The 16626-nt window shown below is 40.4% G+C and overlaps 1 protein-coding gene across 2 annotated transcripts in view; it reads left to right on the top strand.

Moving 5' to 3' along the window:
- The window catches only part of LOC120235159 (minichromosome maintenance complex binding protein), a 49498-nt gene that overhangs the window by 17861 nt on the left and 15011 nt on the right, over positions 1-16626 (top strand). For both annotated transcript variants that reach the window (XM_039237320.1, XM_039237319.1), the window contains exons 2-8: positions 2786-2871; positions 3671-3811; positions 3943-3984; positions 6946-7047; positions 11834-11978; positions 14425-14576; positions 15940-16040. In XM_039237320.1, coding sequence (XP_039093251.1) covers positions 2786-2871; positions 3671-3811; positions 3943-3984; positions 6946-7047; positions 11834-11978; positions 14425-14576; positions 15940-16040 — 769 coding nt within the window. The remainder of the gene's footprint in view (positions 1-2785; positions 2872-3670; positions 3812-3942; positions 3985-6945; positions 7048-11833; positions 11979-14424; positions 14577-15939; positions 16041-16626) is intronic.

The following is a 16626-nucleotide window of genomic DNA, read 5'->3' as shown; positions in this document are numbered from 1 at the left end:
TGCCAGCAGCACCTTATTCTTTTTCTTCTCCACATCCTGTTCTGCGGCTTCCTTGGCCCTTTGTGCGGGGGCATCCGAGTCCAGCGTTGGCACCGGCTGTGCGAGCGCTGGCTGCAGCCCTCCCTCCTCTGCTGTGACTCTGGCTTCCTCCCTGCAGACATTCTGTGTGGGCATGACATATTGGAGCCTGGAGAGCTTCTGGAGAGCCGTCCCCCTTCTTGGGGTCCGAGGTCTTCCAGGGAAAGAGGACGGACTCGGAGCCCGGCTCCCTCCTGCAGGCCTCCGCAGACCGCTTCTGCCTTCTTGCATCCACCGAGATGGCGGGTTCGTGCCGCCTTCTCTGGGACGCCGGCCTCTGGAGGCTCGCTGAGTGGAAGGCCCTGCCCGCTGCCACTGGACCGGGTGTGATGGCGCAGCAGTGGGGCGCCTCACTGCGGGGCGCGGGTGGGGCAGGACCATGACGGCCCCGCGCCACTGCCCCTCCTTGTGGAAGCGGGACTTGGGGTCCTGCCGCCCCGGCTGCGCGCTGTGGCTGCTGCAAGGAGGGGGGACGGCCAGCGGGAAGGGACGGGCGCTGCGAAGCCATTTAGGCATTTTAAAACACAAGTTGCTAGGCCTCAGCTGCAGAAATTCCGTTTCAGTAGGTCTGGAATGGGCTGAAAATTTTGCATTTTTTAAAAATGTTTTTTATTTATTTCTAGGAGAGAGAGAGAGACAGCGTGAGCAGGGGAGGGTCAGAGAGAGAGGGAGTCACAGACTGAAACAGGCTCCGGGCTCTGAGGTGGCAGTCAGCACAGAGCCCGACGTGGGGCTCAAACCCACGAACCGCGAGATCACGACCTAAGCGAAAGTCGGACGCTTAACCGACTAAGCCACCCAGGCGCCCCAAATTTTGCATTTTTAACAACTGCCCAGGTGATCCTAACGACAGTGGTCAGGGCATGCTCCTAGGACCAAGTTCCCCAGTGGCTCTGATTGTTGTTGCACATCTGGATCGCCTCGGCAGTTTATTCTTCCCTCTTTTTCCAGAACTAGACATTGCTCGATTAAGTGAAAGCGTTTGGAAGCCCTGCTAATAAGCATGGTGTTCATGGAATTTTATGAGTATTTCTAACAATCCGCTCTGTCACAAATAGTTCCTTTACTTCACCTCGCCATAGCACCTGTGCGATGAATATAAATGGTGGAAGTATTGGCTAGCAATGTGGCTTGCTGGTTCTCCCCAAATAGATATTCCTAAATCTGTCAGTAAGTCACTTTGGTCTTGCCAATTCCTGTAATTTTTTTCAAAGCCTTGGTTTTCTTTGTTTTTTAAAGATTTTTATTTTTAATTTATTTTTAATGTTTATTTTTTGAGAGAGTGAGAGAGTGTAAGCAGGGGAGGGACAGAAGAGAGAGGTTAGACACAGAATGTGAAGCAGGCTCCAGGCTCTGAGCTGTCAGCAAGGCTCGAACTCCACCAACAGTGAGATCATACCTGAACTGAAGTCAGACGCTTAACCGAATGAGCCTTCCAGGCGCCCCTAAGATTTTAAGTAATCTCTACGCCCAACATGGGGCTCATATTTACAACCCTGAGATCAAGAATTGCTCTACTAACTGAGCCAGCCAGGTGCCCCGGTTTTATTCTCTTTAACATGACGTTAAAAACACCTTTCTCCTCATTTTGCTATCATGATTGTAAGAGTCATGGATGCTAAATCTGGGGGTGGGGCAAGATTTGTAACAAAAAAATGCATAGTCTTCAAGTGCTTCCTGCAGATTACTTAACAGTTGTAAAGGGGGAAAAAAGTAACTGTCCTGTGGAGAGATTGGCTGTCCTTTTGACTGGGTGGTTAAGGTGGACATCATCAGTGAGGGGAGGATGGACATCTTGCCTCTAGATGATACCATTACAAGGACACAGCATCGCTTATGAAATAGTCTCATAGTGCACACCTGTAGTCGAATATCGGGGAACATTAGACAAACCCAAAGTGAGAAGCCTATATTTTTATAGGGTTGATATTCTTCTTAAATATGAATGTCATAAAAAATAAAGATTGAGGAACTGCCCCAGATTGAAGGAGATTAAAGAGACATGATAGCTAAAAGCAGTATGTGATCCTAGACTGGCTCGTGTACTGAGGAGGAAGAAGTGCGATGAAGGATAGTATTGGAATATGGATGGTGGGTTAGATGAAAAGTATTGTACCCGCTTTGAATTTCCTGAGCTTGGTAACAGCACTGCTAGTTATGTAAGATAATCTGTCTAAGGAAATACACATTGAAATCCCTAAAGGCAAGAGTATATGATGTGTGTAACTTAATCTAACTTGGGTCAGAAAACTGTGTATGAGAGCAGATAAAGCAAATGGAGCAAAGATAGAGGTATTCTTTGTACTTACTGTTTGTGATTTTTTTGGAAAGTTTGAAATTACTCCCAAATTATTATTACTATTTTTTAAGAAGGCCCTCTTTATTTCAGGGTAATTGTAAGGGGAAAAAATCTGTATAAAATGTTTTCAAAGAGCATTGTGCTTTACAGGTGATGGTTCATATGCCGCTTTGTCTGGGCAGCTTTAGGCCTTGTTCTGTGGGTATTCTCAGCTCGGGTGTTGGCTCCTGAGAGCCCGCACGAGGTCCACTCTGTCCTGCCTTGCGACACCCAGGCCCCTGAAGGGCAGTCTCCTGGGTACCCAGTGCGGGGCTTCACCTGAACAGGAAGTGTTGTACCTGACCAGAGCCTGTTGTTACGTATTGTAATATTGTACCTGTAACTGTGAAAAGTGCCTTTTTCTTTCAGCCCAAAATGGAGTTAATCCTGACTGGGAGAAGAAAGTAATTGAATATTTTAAGGAAAAGCTGAAGGAAAATAATGCTCCAAAATGGGTAAGTTTATTGCTTTTTCGTGAGGAGAGGGTTGGAGCTGACTTCCAGTTTCTCTCAGTAGAGTGTTAACCCACATAAAATTTTAAACTATGTACATTAATGTGTCCTGCCTTCTGCTTTAAGTGTATATGTGTTCAAAGATCTTGCCCTCTTTCAACTGAAACTTAAATTCAAACAGTTCAGTGCTTCTGTGTTGCTGCCTCTAGGTGGCAGTAACTGACCATGTTACTCTCTCTAAGACAAAAAAATCAATAGGTGTGTGAGTCTCTTATCTTTGTTTTATTACCTTCCTTTAAAAAGAATTGGCATGTACTAGTTTCTTTAAAATTTTTTTACTGTTTATTTTTGAGAGAGAGACTGAGTGCAAGTGGTGGTGGGGCAGAGAGAGGGGGAGACATTAAATGTGAAGCAGGCGCTAGGCTCTGAGCTGTCAGCACAGAGCCTGATGTGGGCTCGAACTCCCGAACCACAAGATGATGACCTCAGCTGAAGTCAGATGCCTAACCAATTGAGCTACCCAGGTGCCCCTGGCACATACTAGTTTAAGAGATGATCTGAATAAGGCAAATGCCTTTCTGCTACTTGTGAAGTTTACATTAGAGTCCAACGTCATTATACAAACTTGGAAGAACTCCATACTTTTGTGCCTAGCACTTATGTTAACTGTGGAGATTATTGACTTCCTACTGGGGTTTGAGGGGTGTGTGTGTGTTGCAGTTTGGGTCTGGATACATAGCCTCCGTATATGTGCTTAATGTTTTACAGATAAGAATATTTTATTGATTTGTTTTCCTTTAAGGTACCATCATTGAATGAAGTTCCCCTTCATTATTTGAAACCTAACAGTTTTGTGAAGTTTCGCTGTATGATCCAAGATATGTTTGACCCTGAATTTTACATGGGAGTTTATGAAACGGTTAACCGAAACACAAAAGCACGTGTATGTATTGCTTTTTTTCATGAAACTTTCTGTTTATAATTAGTGGTATTAATTTTCTCCTTTTGTTGTTTCTGGTGACTTTCATTCAGATATACTGATCTGATACTGTTATTTTTTGTTTTGGATCATAGGTCCTTCATTTTGGAAAATATAGAGATGTAGCAGAGTGTGGGGTATGTATCCGTAAGGTGTATAAAACATTTTTAATAACAATTTTTCTTTTTTTCTAAATTTTATTTTTGAGAGAGAGAGAGAACACAAGTCGGGGGTGGGGCAGAGAGGGGGTTAAACAGAGGATCCAAAGCAGGCTCTGTGCTGACAGAGAGCCCGATGTGAGGCTCAAGCTCAGGAACCATGAGATTATGACCTGAGCCAAAATTAAGAGTTGAACGCTCAAAACTGACTGAGCCACCCAGGTGGCCCAATAAAATTTTTTTCTTAAGCAGCAAATTTATTTCCATATTTTCTTTAAATGTATTTATCTTGTGTGTATCAGTTCTAAGAAGTCATGTGAATGTTTTATTTACCTTCTATTTAAGTTTCTTTGATATATTTTTGATGTTCTAAAAATCTCTTAGAAGTGGAGTATTGTAAATAACAAAAACTGATTCTTTTCCTAATATCTCTATACTTGGTTTAAAAATTACAGGTTACAATAAATTCTTTTAAAATAAAAGTGGAAGATTAATTTAGGACTTAATGCTTGCTTAAATTTCATTAAATTCTGCCTTTTTGTAGGAGGAAGAATGCTTTTTTTTGTTTTTGTTTTATGCGTTATTTATTTTCTGAGAGAGAGACAGAATGAGCAGGGGAGGGTCAGAGAGAGAGGGAGATACAGAATTGGAAACAGGCTCCAGGCTCTGAGCTGTCAGCACGGAGCCCGACACGGGGCTCAAAACCACAAAGTGTGAGATCATGACCTGAGTTGAAGTCAGACGCTTAACTGACTGAGCCACCCAGGCGCCCCGGAAAAATGTCTTTAATAAACTTAAGCTTTCTTTGATAAAAAGAAGTAATGGAAGCCCTCTTACATATCTGTAATGGAAATGGCAAGAAGGCAGAGAACACTGGTCAGAATTATGTTTGTGAAAGGGATTGTCTTGAGGTAGAAACTTACTAGGAAATCAGTTATAAAGGAACTACAGTATATCTGTGTTTTTTAAAAAATTGCTTTTCTGATAAAAGCAAAAGTACCTCCCATATTTTACTTTTTGTGTGTTTTTCATGTGGTTCTGTTGAAATTGATGGTAATTTTATTGTTGGGGAGGAAAACACTTATCACAGTTGGGGGTTTTGATCAGCCAGATGCTTACGTAGAAAGGTGTTCCCTTGGTAGAGTTAACCTCCATTCTAGGGTCTAATTCTCTGGTTTGCTGATCCAGAATTTTAATTTAATCAGATTATGTAGGGCCTTTTATATTTTGGGCGTCTGAGTCCTGTGTACCCAAACCTCAAGAGATTGATTTATAACCCTCATGCCAGCCCGTTAATTCACAGTAGAAGCTGTGCCTGTTTGAGTAAAGTGTTCTAGTTCAGTGGCCGGTCTGGACAGACGAACAGCCCTAATTTGGAAGGTTGCTGTGAAGATTACGTTAAACAAAACTGTAACTTCCTACAGTTATTTAGGGGGACCCGTGAAAGATGGATTTGTTAATCTTAACACTTGATGAACCAGGTCTCTCAGCGTCTTTTTCTCTTACGTTGTTTCCATAAAGTAAAATATGGTGCCAGATTGAATGAGTTAACTTTAAAAATGCTTGCTGCATCCCTTGTTTGAGGAGCCTGAAGGCATATTAACATAATGTATTAATAAACACAATTTTGTCCAATACACAGTAATGCAATATGAACATAGATTACTAAATTTCATCATCTGGAAATAGGAAAATAAAATAGATGATGTGTCTGTCCATGTGTGATACCTCCGAAGGCAAAGAGTTTCTATTGTTTTGCTAAAGGTCATAAGTAAAAGGACCAAACAAGGAAAATTTGTGGCCTGGACAGAAAGAAACAAGCTGAAAGCCCAGCTTGTGCATATTAGCTAAGGCTCAAACATAATGTCTCTTGGGTTTGTGGGTCCTTGGGCCCTTGTTTTTTTCCCTACAAAATGGAATATATATTTTAATTCTAAGAAATTTTTTTGTACTATAAAAATAGTATGTACTTATTAAAGTAATATTTTAATATTACATCTTGCGTTCTTTCTTATCTCTTAGGATTTTCTAAGTGTATTTGAAATAGAGAACACACCTTTTCTAGGGAATAATATCTGACTCAAATCTCTTATCAGTTACCCTAGTGAAAATTTCATTAAGTTCCTGCTTTATAAAGGCTGATTCTGATTATTCTGTATGAAAGAGACAATGGAATTAGCATGTACTTTGTTTTTGAAAAAAATTAAAGTATCCTGTTTATTAAAAAGAATTTAATTTTGTAACAGGGTGCTGTGTATTATGGATTTGAGGGAAGGTAGTATATTCATTATTGCATGTGAAATGATTTTATGTCCATTTTCCTTTTTAAAAAATGATAGTTTGGGGGTGCCTGGGTGGCTTAGTCCATTAAGTGTCCGACTTCGGCTCAGGTCATGATCTCACAGTTTGTGAGTTTGAGCCCGGCATCAGGCTCAGAGCCTGGAACCTGCTTCGGATTCTGTGGCTCCGTCTCTCTCTGCCCCTCCCCTGCTCATGCTCTGTCTCTGTCTCTTAATAATAAACATTAAAAAATAAATAAAAATGATAGTTTGGATTTGGTAGTTTTTAGTTCTTAATGTGTAATATTCACCATGATTTTATAAATAACATGAAAAAGTGGTTTGCTTGGGGCGCCTGGGTGGCTTAGTCGGTTAAGCGTCCGACTTTTGCTTAGGTCGTGATCTCGCGGTTCGTGGGTTCGAGCCGCGCATCGGGCTCTGTGCTGACTGCCAGCTCAGAGCCTGGAGCCTGTTTCAGAGTCTGTGTCTCCCTCTCTCTCTGGCCCTCCCCTGCTCACGCTGTCTCTCTCTCTCTCTCCTAGAAATAAAACATTTTAAAAAATTTTTTAAAAAAAAGAAAGAAAAAGTGGTTTGCTAATTAAAATTTTTGTTTTTGTTTTTCTTAATAAAATTTTAAATATACTTTTTGTGTATATCACAGCCTCAACAAGAAGTTGATTTAAATTCTCCACGAACTACCACATTGGAAAGACAGACTTTCTATTGTGTTCCAGTGCCTGGGGAATCTACGTGGGTAAAAGAAATATCCTTTATCTGAAGTTTCTTTTGTGTGGAATGGTTCCTGATTATCTTCTTAGTTGAAAAGACCACAGTTAAGGGCACCTGGGCACCTCACTTGGTTAAGCATCCAACTCTTGATTTCTGCTCAGGTCGTGATCTTCTAGTGTGTGAGTTCAGGCCACACGTCCACCTCTGCCTGCTTGGGATTTGTTCTCCCCCCCCCCTTCTTCTCCCTTCCACCTCCCTCTCTTTCCTCTCCCCTACCTTGTTTACACACACAACCTGAAAATAAGTAAAATTAAAAAAAAACTTAAAAGGGGCGTCTGGGTGGCTCAGCCAGTTAAGCGTCCGACTTCGGCTCAGGTCATGATCTCGCGGTTTGTGGGTTCTAGCCCGGCGTTGAGCCCCGCGTCAGGCTCTGTGCTGACAGCCAGTTCAGAGCCTGGAGCCTGTTTCGGATTCTGTGTCTCCCTCTCTCTCTGACCCTCTCCTGCTCACACTTTGTCTCTCTCTCAGAAATAAATAAAACATTAAAAAAAAATTAAAAAATTAAATTTTGGGTTTTTAGAAACTGTCTTTTTATGCTGATGAAGTTAGCTGCGAAAAAATTGTTCTTCATTTACAGAGCTTGGCTTTATTTTAATGAAGTGTTTTCCATTTGTCCTAAATAAGAAAGCTTATAAAACAACCCAACTATTCATCATGGCAAAATCACAAAATTATGGTACATTCCTATAGTGAAATACTGTTGAGGCACCTGAGTGGCTTAGTCAGTTAAGTGTCTGACACTTGATTTCATTAAGATCAGGACTTGATCTCACAGTTCATGAGTTCGAACCCCAAGTCCAGGCTCCCAGGCTCTGCTACTCGCAGTGCAGAGCCTGCTTGGGATTCTCTCTCTCCACGCCCCCCCCCCTTCTCTCTCTCTCTCTTCTCCTCTCTCTGCTCTTCTGTTGCTCACACACATGCTCTTTCTCAAAATAAATAGAAAAAAACTTAAAAAAGAAATAATGTTAAAAAGATCAAGGTGGTTAAAGGTACAGAAAAAGTACCATAATTAGGTAAAAACATAGTTTCAAATTAGAACTAATTCTGAAGTTCTTAAGGGAAAACAACATACATGTTGGCTATTTTGAGAGACATGGAAACATCTTTGTCTCTTTTTTATTTTTTAAATTGTGTAATTTTTTTAATAGGTAATTTTTTTAGGCTTAGTTCACATACCCTGAGATGCATAGATTTTAGGGGTACACTGCAGTGATTTGGACAAATGCATACCCATTCATTTTGCACCCGTCAAAATAACGAACTTGTGCTAGCAAGTTCCCTTGTGTCTTTTCCAGGCACCTGTCTCTCCTCTTGGAACCACTGTCCCGATTTCTTTCACTGTAGCTTCATTTTACCTATTCTTGAGTGTCCTGAAATGGAATCAGAGAGAGCCTTTGTGTCTGATTTTTGTTCTGCATAACATATTTGAGATTCATCCCTGTGTGTATGTGAGTAGCTCATTCTTTTTTATTGCTGATGGTATTTGTTTGTATTTTTTCCACTTGATAAGATAAGCATTTGAGTTGTTTCCAGTTTGGGGCCTTTTGTTTTCTTTGTGAGAAGATTTTCAATTAAGTTTTTTAACAGTTCTTTTCTGTGTCAGTTGTAATATGTTGTATCTTTCAAAGAATTGTTTCAAAATCATTTAATCTCAGTTGAATTAATGTCAGTATCAGAGCTTTTCATAATATTCTCTTGTTCTTTTCATGTCTGGGGCGTATCTAGCAGTGATCTCTTTTCATTTCTAGTAATGTTAATTTTTCTTCTTTATACTTGATCAGTGTTAGTGGTTTGTCAAAGAGCCAACTGTTTAATTTTGTTTTCTATCTCATTGACTTCTGTTCTCGTTTCCTTTTATGCTAGTTTGGTTTTAATTTTTCTCTCACTTCTCAAAGTGGATGCCCAGATCAATAATTTCAAATCTTTTATTTCTAATATTAGCATTTAAGGCTGTACATTTCTTCATAATCACTGCTTTAATTGCATTCCACAGATTTTGATTTGTTGTTTACACTGTCATTCAACTCAGACATTTTCTAATATCCCTTGTGATTTCTTCTTTGTTTCTTGATGTTTACAATAATGTACTTCCATTCATCCCTCTACTTCCTTGTGCTGCTGTTGCCGTACACTTGATTTATATTAAATCGTAGAGCCCCCAATATAGTATCATGTTTGCTGTAAACATTTAGCTTCTATGTAAATTAAGAGATGAGGAAGATATGTCTTTTATGTATTTGTGTATGTATATGCCATTTCTGGCTCCCTTTATTTTTTATTTTATTTTTTTTTAAGTTTATTTTAAGAGAGAGAGCTTGAGCATGGGAAGGACAGAGAGAGGAGGAGAGAGAGAATCCCAAGCAGGCTTAACTGACTAAGCCACCAGGCACCCCTGTTCTTTTTGTTTTTATATGGAATCATTTTACTAAGCCTTTTTTTTTTTTAAGTACACATTTTTTGGTGATACGTTTTCTCAGCTTTGGTTCAACTGAAAATGTCTGTTTCACCTCTATTTTTGAAAGATGTTTTCGCTGGATCTAGAATTCTTGATTGACAGCTATTTTCCCTGCCCAGTGCTCTAGTGGTATTGTTTCATGTCTTCTGGACTCTGTTGCTTTATGATGCAAGGTGGCTATCATCTTACTGTATTTCTGGGTGTAATGTCTCTGATTTTCCTCTGGCTGCTTCTAATGTTCTCTGTCTGTGGTTTTCAGCAGTTTGACTATGATGTGTGTGGGTATTTTTGTATTTATCTTGCTTGGATATTTTTGGGATTTTTGGATCCGTGGACTGGTATTTTTCAGGTTTCAGCCTTTATTTCTCCAGATGTTTGTCTGTCCCTGCCTCTCATCATTGTCTCATTTTCTTTTTTTTTTTTTTTTTTTAATATTTTTTTTTATTTATTTCTAGGAGGGAGAGAGAGAGAGAGACAGCGTGAGCAGGGGAGGGCCAGAGAGAGAGGGAATCACAGACTGAAACAGGCTCCAGGCTCCGAGCTGGCAGTCAGCACAGAGCCCGACGCGGGGCTCGAACCCACGAACCGCGAGATCATGACCTGAGCGAAAGTCGGACGCTTAACCGACTAAGCCACCCAGGCGCCCCCATTGTCTCATTTTCTAGGGATCCACTCACATGATCATTAGATTTTTTGCTTCTGTCCACCAGGTGACTGAGCTTCGGGAGACTTGTTTTTGTTTTTATTTCAGATATCTTACTTTTCAGTTCTTCATTTTTCATTTGATTCCTTTTCATTGTTTCCATTTCTCTGCTAACATTCCTCATCTTTGATTCATCGTTTCTTTCAAAATTGTGAATTTTATAATTGCCGTTTAGTGCCCTTGTCTGCTAATTCCAATATTGGAGTCCTCTCTAGATTTGTTTTTAGTGATTTAAAAAAAATTTTTTTTAATGTTTATTTTTGAGGGAGACAGAGCATGAGGGAGACAGAGCATGGGGTGGAGAGGGGCAGAGAGAGAAGCAGACACAGAATCCAGAGTAGTCTCAGGCTCTGCACTGTCAGCACAGAGCCCAGTGTGGGGCTCGAACTCACGAACTATGAGATCATGTCCTGAGCCGAAGTCGGATGCTTAACTGACTGAGCCACCCAGGTGCCCCTGATTATCTTTAATCCTGATTGTAGGTGATATTTTCTTATTTCTTCATCTGTAACTAATAATGTGTCACTATATGCTGATATACAGTATTGTAGAAAGTTTGGTTTTGTCTTGTCTCAGGAATGTTGCATTTTGTTCTGACAGGCAGGTGATTGAAGTGGATCACTTGGACCTTGTTTGCCAGGCTTGGTTTTGGGATTTGTTAAAGTGGGTATGGAGTGGGCCTTGCTGTGTAGGACATAGTCCTTACGAGATGTGCTATTTCTGGGTCACACATAAGTGCCTGAGATGTTCATCAAGGTCCAGTTCTAATATTGTACAGTTTCCACCATCTCCAGTTAGCTTCCAGCCAGCTAGCTGCTGTTCCCTGCTAGGCCTCAAGGAGTCCTGAGTTTTACGTCCACAGGTTTGTGTTCAGCCCAAGACCCGAATGCAACCTGCACAGATTTCTGGGTATTTAAAAAAAAATTTTTTTTTTTAATGTTTTATTTATTTCTGAGAGACAGCGTGAGCAAGGGAGGGTCAGAGAGAGAGGGAGACACAGAATCTCAGACAGGCTCCAGGCCCTGAACTGTCTGTCAGCACAGAGCCCGACGTGGGGCTCGAACCCACGAGCCGTGAGATCATGACCTGAGCTGAAGTCGGATGCCCAACCGACTGAGCCACCCACGTTGCCCCGATTTCTGGGTATTTTTATCTACAGCTTTTCCTCGCTGGTACAGACTGTTCTGCAACTTCCAGGTGGTCAGTAGCCCTGAAATGGTTGCTCTGTTCTCCCTACCGAGCAAGCGCAGGGCCTTTACTTCTCTGTTGCAATTTGGGCAGTGTTAGAAAGCCAGGAAGACTGTGGAGTTTTTTCCGGTGTGTTTTCTTATTCAAGGATTATAACCTTACAGTCTCTTAAAATGACTGGACAAAGTTGCATTGTTTTTTGCCTAGTTTTACAGTTCTTTGTAGCAGGGGGTGGGGGCATGAGGTTAAGCTGCTATACCTTCATGTTCAAAACTGGAAGTCTAGTCTTCTTTTGAAAGGATGTTTTAATTTTAACCAGATTGCCAAACTATTAATCTTTTATTAGTCCTGTAATTAGCATACATTAGGATAGTCCTCAGTTCATGGTAGACTTTTCTTAACTTCCCGTTTAACGCCTATGTTAATGCAAACCAAGCTCGAGTCAGTCCTTCAACGTCCTATACCCCCAGTCGTCACAAGAGGAGTTACGAAGATGATGAAGACATGGACCTACAGCCCAGCAAACAGAAAGACCAGCCTGCGAGTGCCAGACAAGCAGGTAGTGGGCGCCAGCGGGCTTTGTGTGGACTTCACTCTCAGAGTTCTGGCTCTAGATTTAGGAGCTGGCAGTGATGGGCCAACCTCACTTTCAAGTTTATCACAATTATAGACAGTTTTAAGAGCTGCTGCAGTACTTTTTGGTCAGACTGTGTTTCATGACTGAGCAGTTAGGATGACGTGGTGACAAGTGTCTGCACACCTGTTAGTGTGTAAGAGTCTCAGGTGGTTAGTCAAAGGTCTTTTCTCATTCTTCATACCTAGGAAGATTTTTATCATCAGTGTGATTTTTATCTCTGCTCATAAGTAATAATCACTGTGCATAGTACTTTATCCTGAAAATGTTTTCTTCATATCTGAAAACATCCTTTTTTATTTTCCTTTTGAGATAGTGGTACTTTAAGTTAGTGAGATTGAAAACACCAGTGGAACACTTGAAGTTGTGGTGCACGAGATGACTTAGTCCTCAGTTTGAGAGCAGAGCGCGCTCGGGTTAGGTAAAGTTGTATTTACACACATTTGTGGTGGTTTATCTCGAAACGTGCTGAAAACCCAGTGAATTCACATTAACACAGAGAACAAAGGTGCAGTTCCCTAAGAGCACGAGACCCTTTCAGGATTGGCATATTTCATCCTCAATTTCCCCGGTCACAGTTTTTAAGAGGATTCTGTATCGTGGCAGGTAGATGTTTGTCTTTTTACTCCTTTTCTCTCCAATCATTGAGCTTGAGCACCTTCACCAGAGGGCACGTTGAAGGGAGAGGATCCTGGTCAAAAAAGTCAGTCTTGTCAGTGGGCTTCTGTAAGATTGGGCTGAGAGTGGTAAATGGAATTACTAATGAATTTCACTTACCCATATGTCTTCCTTCTTTATAAGTTCATATTACTATATTCCTTAAAGTCAAGGCAGATTTTAATGTTCTTAAAATTGGAATGTCTTACTGTAAATCTATACAAATGTGGTTATCCTTTTTTCCCACATACCCCCCAAATGGTATAAATTGATGGTGTAACTTAACAATAAGTAACATTAGATTCCAGGACATAGTAATTCTCTTATTGTCAAGCAGTTGATGCGCTCTTCTTTTTTTTTTTTTTTTTTTTTTTTTTTTTTTTTTTTTTTTTTTTTTTTTTTTTTTTTTTTTTTTTTTTTTTTTTTTTTTTTTTTTGCCTTTTGTTTGAATGTCATACTCTAGGGTTTTTTTTAAATACATTTGAGTATATTATTTATGTAAAACTTGTTTGTTGGTTCCTGGGTAATCTGTCAAGCTGCATATATTTTTAAACTTTTTGAGATAAGTGTAGACCACATGTAGTTGAAAGAAATAATACAGAGAGAACCCGTATATACTTGACCCAGTTTCCCCTGATAACATCTTGTATAATTCTAGTAGAATATCCTAACCAGGAGATGGACATTAATACCACCCATTGGCCTTATGTTCACATTTCTTATATGCACTTCTGTGTGTGCGTATTTACTTTTGTGCAGTTTGGTCATGTGTAGATTCATGGGACCACTACCCAGTCAAGGTCCAGAACAGTTCATCACCCACCATCTCTTAAGTTGCCCTTTTAGAGTCATGCTCACCACTTTCCTGTCCCTCCCTTCCGCACAGATTCCTAACCGCTAGCAAACACTAATTCATTCTCTATTCTTGTTACTGCGTGACCATATGTAGTCAGGTATACTTCAATTTAAAAATAAATAAATAAAAGACTTGAGCCTATCATTAACCCTAAAAAAAAAAAAAAAGGTTACATAAATGGAATCAAATAGTATGTAAACTTTGTGGATTGGCTTTTTTCATTCAGCAAAATGTCCTTGAGAGCCATCCAAGTTGTTGCATGCACCAATAGTTTATTCCTTTTTATTGCTGACTGATACCTTATGGTATGGCTGGCTATCTGGTGATTCTAGTAAGTTATAAGCCCTAAGCTGGGACTGCTTCAGAGATAGAGGGTACTTTTCAATCATCTTTGTATCCCCAGCTAGTCTGATTCCTAGTACATAATAGATATTAATGAGTATGTGGTAAATGAATACATTGTTATTATATGGTTTTATTCTGCTTACTAATTAGCAAAAAGTTTGTTCTATCAAGGTGGGTTTTCTGTTAGTAAACCATGTATTTTTTAGGTTAAAGATGTCAGAGTAACTGTATTAAATATTAACTTTTAAAATGCTTACACTTGAGATTTAATGGGAATTTTTTGCCATTGTAAGAGCGAAATGATTAAAATTTGCAGATCTTCATAATTGTGTTCTCTTTTAGGTCAGACAGTGGGTTTTGTTAGCATATGTTCTTTCCTTAAGAACTGTAACAACTTGAAGTTTGTGAGTTCAGAAGCATCATTTATATCAAACTTGAGAAGCTCTTTGGAATGTTCTTTATGTCCAGGAAGCCGTACAAATGACTAAGTGCACTGCTGTTCTTTGCATTTAGGGAGTGTTGGTGGTCTTCAGTGGTGTGGAGAGCCAAAACGTTTAGAAACCGAAGCTTCTACTGGGCAACAGCTGAACTTCTTGAACTTCTCTTCTCCTTTTGACCTGAATTTTCCACTGCCAGGGGAGAAGGGCCCTGCATGCCTTGTGAAGGTACTAAACCTTTTCTAGACCTCCTGTGGACACAGCAGTGCTGTCTGTGTGTCTCAGAAGTGGACATGGAATGCTCTTAGCCTTGTGTTTGTTTCCTGTGGCTGCTGTAGCAAATACAACTTTAGTGGCTTATAATAACAACAGAAAATACCATTTTATAGGCTTTAGGTCAGAAGTCCAACATGGATCTCACTGAGGATAAAATGCAGTCCTTAGGGCTGCATTCCTTCATAGATGCTCTGGGAAGACACTGCTTTCTTGCTCTTTCCAGCTTCTAGAGGTGGTCACATTCCTTGGCTTGGGACCCCCTTCTTCCATCTTCAGAACCAGCAGCCATGCCTCTCTCTCTAACCATTTTTGCGTAGTCACATCTCCCTTGGACTGTTGATAGGAAAGATTCTCCCGATTTTAAGGGCCTTCATGATTACCTTTGGGCCCACTCGGATAATCCAGGAGAATCTCATCGCAGGGTCTTTAATTTACACACATTCCTTTTGCTTGCAAGGTAACACATTCACAGATTTCAGGGATTAGGATGTGGACCTCTGGGCGGCCGTGTTCTGCCCATCACAGCATTCTGAAAGAATTGAAGGATATTTTGAACACACAAGTGGAACAGTTTTTTAATTCATGTCTACTTCCTTCCTATATTATTTCCATCTTCCTAATAACTTCATTTTTAACATTCCTCAAAATCCATTTCTCATTTGAATTTAAAATAAAATAGAAGGCAGCAAATATATCGGTGGTTTGTTCTCCCGTCTTGTTTACCCTGGCTTTTTGATCCTGGTAGGTGAAACAAGTAATAGAAGTTTTCAGAGATGATCGAGAGAATTTCCATTCTCCTATTTTGTGGTTTTTTAACTTGAGTGGCCTTCAGTTATGTCTCCCCAGTTGGGGCTTTCCCAGTTACTAAAGTCCATCAGAGACCGACCCACTTTGAAAGTTCATTTTATTGTGAAAAGCCTCATGGCCTGAATCAGTGTTAATCCTCCTAACGGTACATGGTTTGTGTTAAGTCCAAAGTTAGTACTCCTGGTTTCCTCCCCGCTCTCTCGGTGGTATGCCTGATGGATTTTGAGATCATGCGTATTTCTCGTTTAGTTGGCCATCATCCTTTGGGAAAGCCCTCTTCTTCAAAGCAGTGTGGGATGTTGAAAACAGACCGTGGTCTGGGAGTCAGGCGTCCTCTGTTTTACTTGTTAATTGCTAGGAGAATGACTTCAGGCAAGCACTTTACCTCTCTTGGTTTCAATTGATGAAATAAAGGAGTTGCTTTAAGGTCCATTTCCTGTATTTTATGATTCTTTGGTGGTGGTGTTTAGTCCTAACAATATGATTTTGTGTGGTCTCCTCCTGTTAGGTCTATGAAGACTGGGACTGTTTCAAAGTAAACGATGTTCTTGAGTTATATGGCATTCTGTCTGTGGACCCTGTGCTAAGTACACTGAATAATGATGAAAGGTGAGTCTGTTCGCTCTTTTTTGGGGAACTTTATTTGATATGATTTCGAACTTGCAGAAAGGTTGGAGGATAGTTGTAAAGAACTTTCTCCCTTTACCCAGATTTACCAGTTGTTAACACTTGTGCCTCATTTACTGTCATCATTTGTCTCTTAGATGTGTGCACACGTACATTTTTCTGAAACTCTTGAGAGTAAGTTGCCTACATTATACCCTAAATACTTGAGTTCGTATTTCCGAAGAACAAAGACTTTCTCATATACTATCAAAATTAGAGCTTTGCCCTGAATGCCCGGTACACTGACCCACACAGTCCACACTTAATTCCCCAGCATCTCAGTCGTGTTCTTTCTGGCGTTTGTTTTGTTGTTGTTTTTCTTCTTTTCCCTGGTACAGGATTCATAGGGTCACATGTGCCACTAACCTGGGACAGTTCTCAACTTTTCATCTTTTCTGGTCTTAATACTTTTTTTTTAACAAGAGAAATTCGTTGCTCACAGTTCTGGAGGCTGGGAAGTCCAGAATTAAGGTGCTGACAGATCTGGTGTCTAATGAGGGTCCCCTGGTTTGCAGATGGCTGTCTTCCA

The sequence above is a fragment of the Hyaena hyaena genome, unplaced genomic scaffold (genome assembly GCF_003009895.1).
Source record: "Hyaena hyaena isolate Hyena2069 unplaced genomic scaffold, ASM300989v1 scaffold_124, whole genome shotgun sequence".
NCBI classification, from domain to species: Eukaryota; Metazoa; Chordata; class Mammalia; order Carnivora; family Hyaenidae; genus Hyaena; species Hyaena hyaena.
The sequence above is the reverse complement of the archived record's forward strand: the minus strand, read 5'-3'. Positions and strand labels throughout refer to the sequence as shown.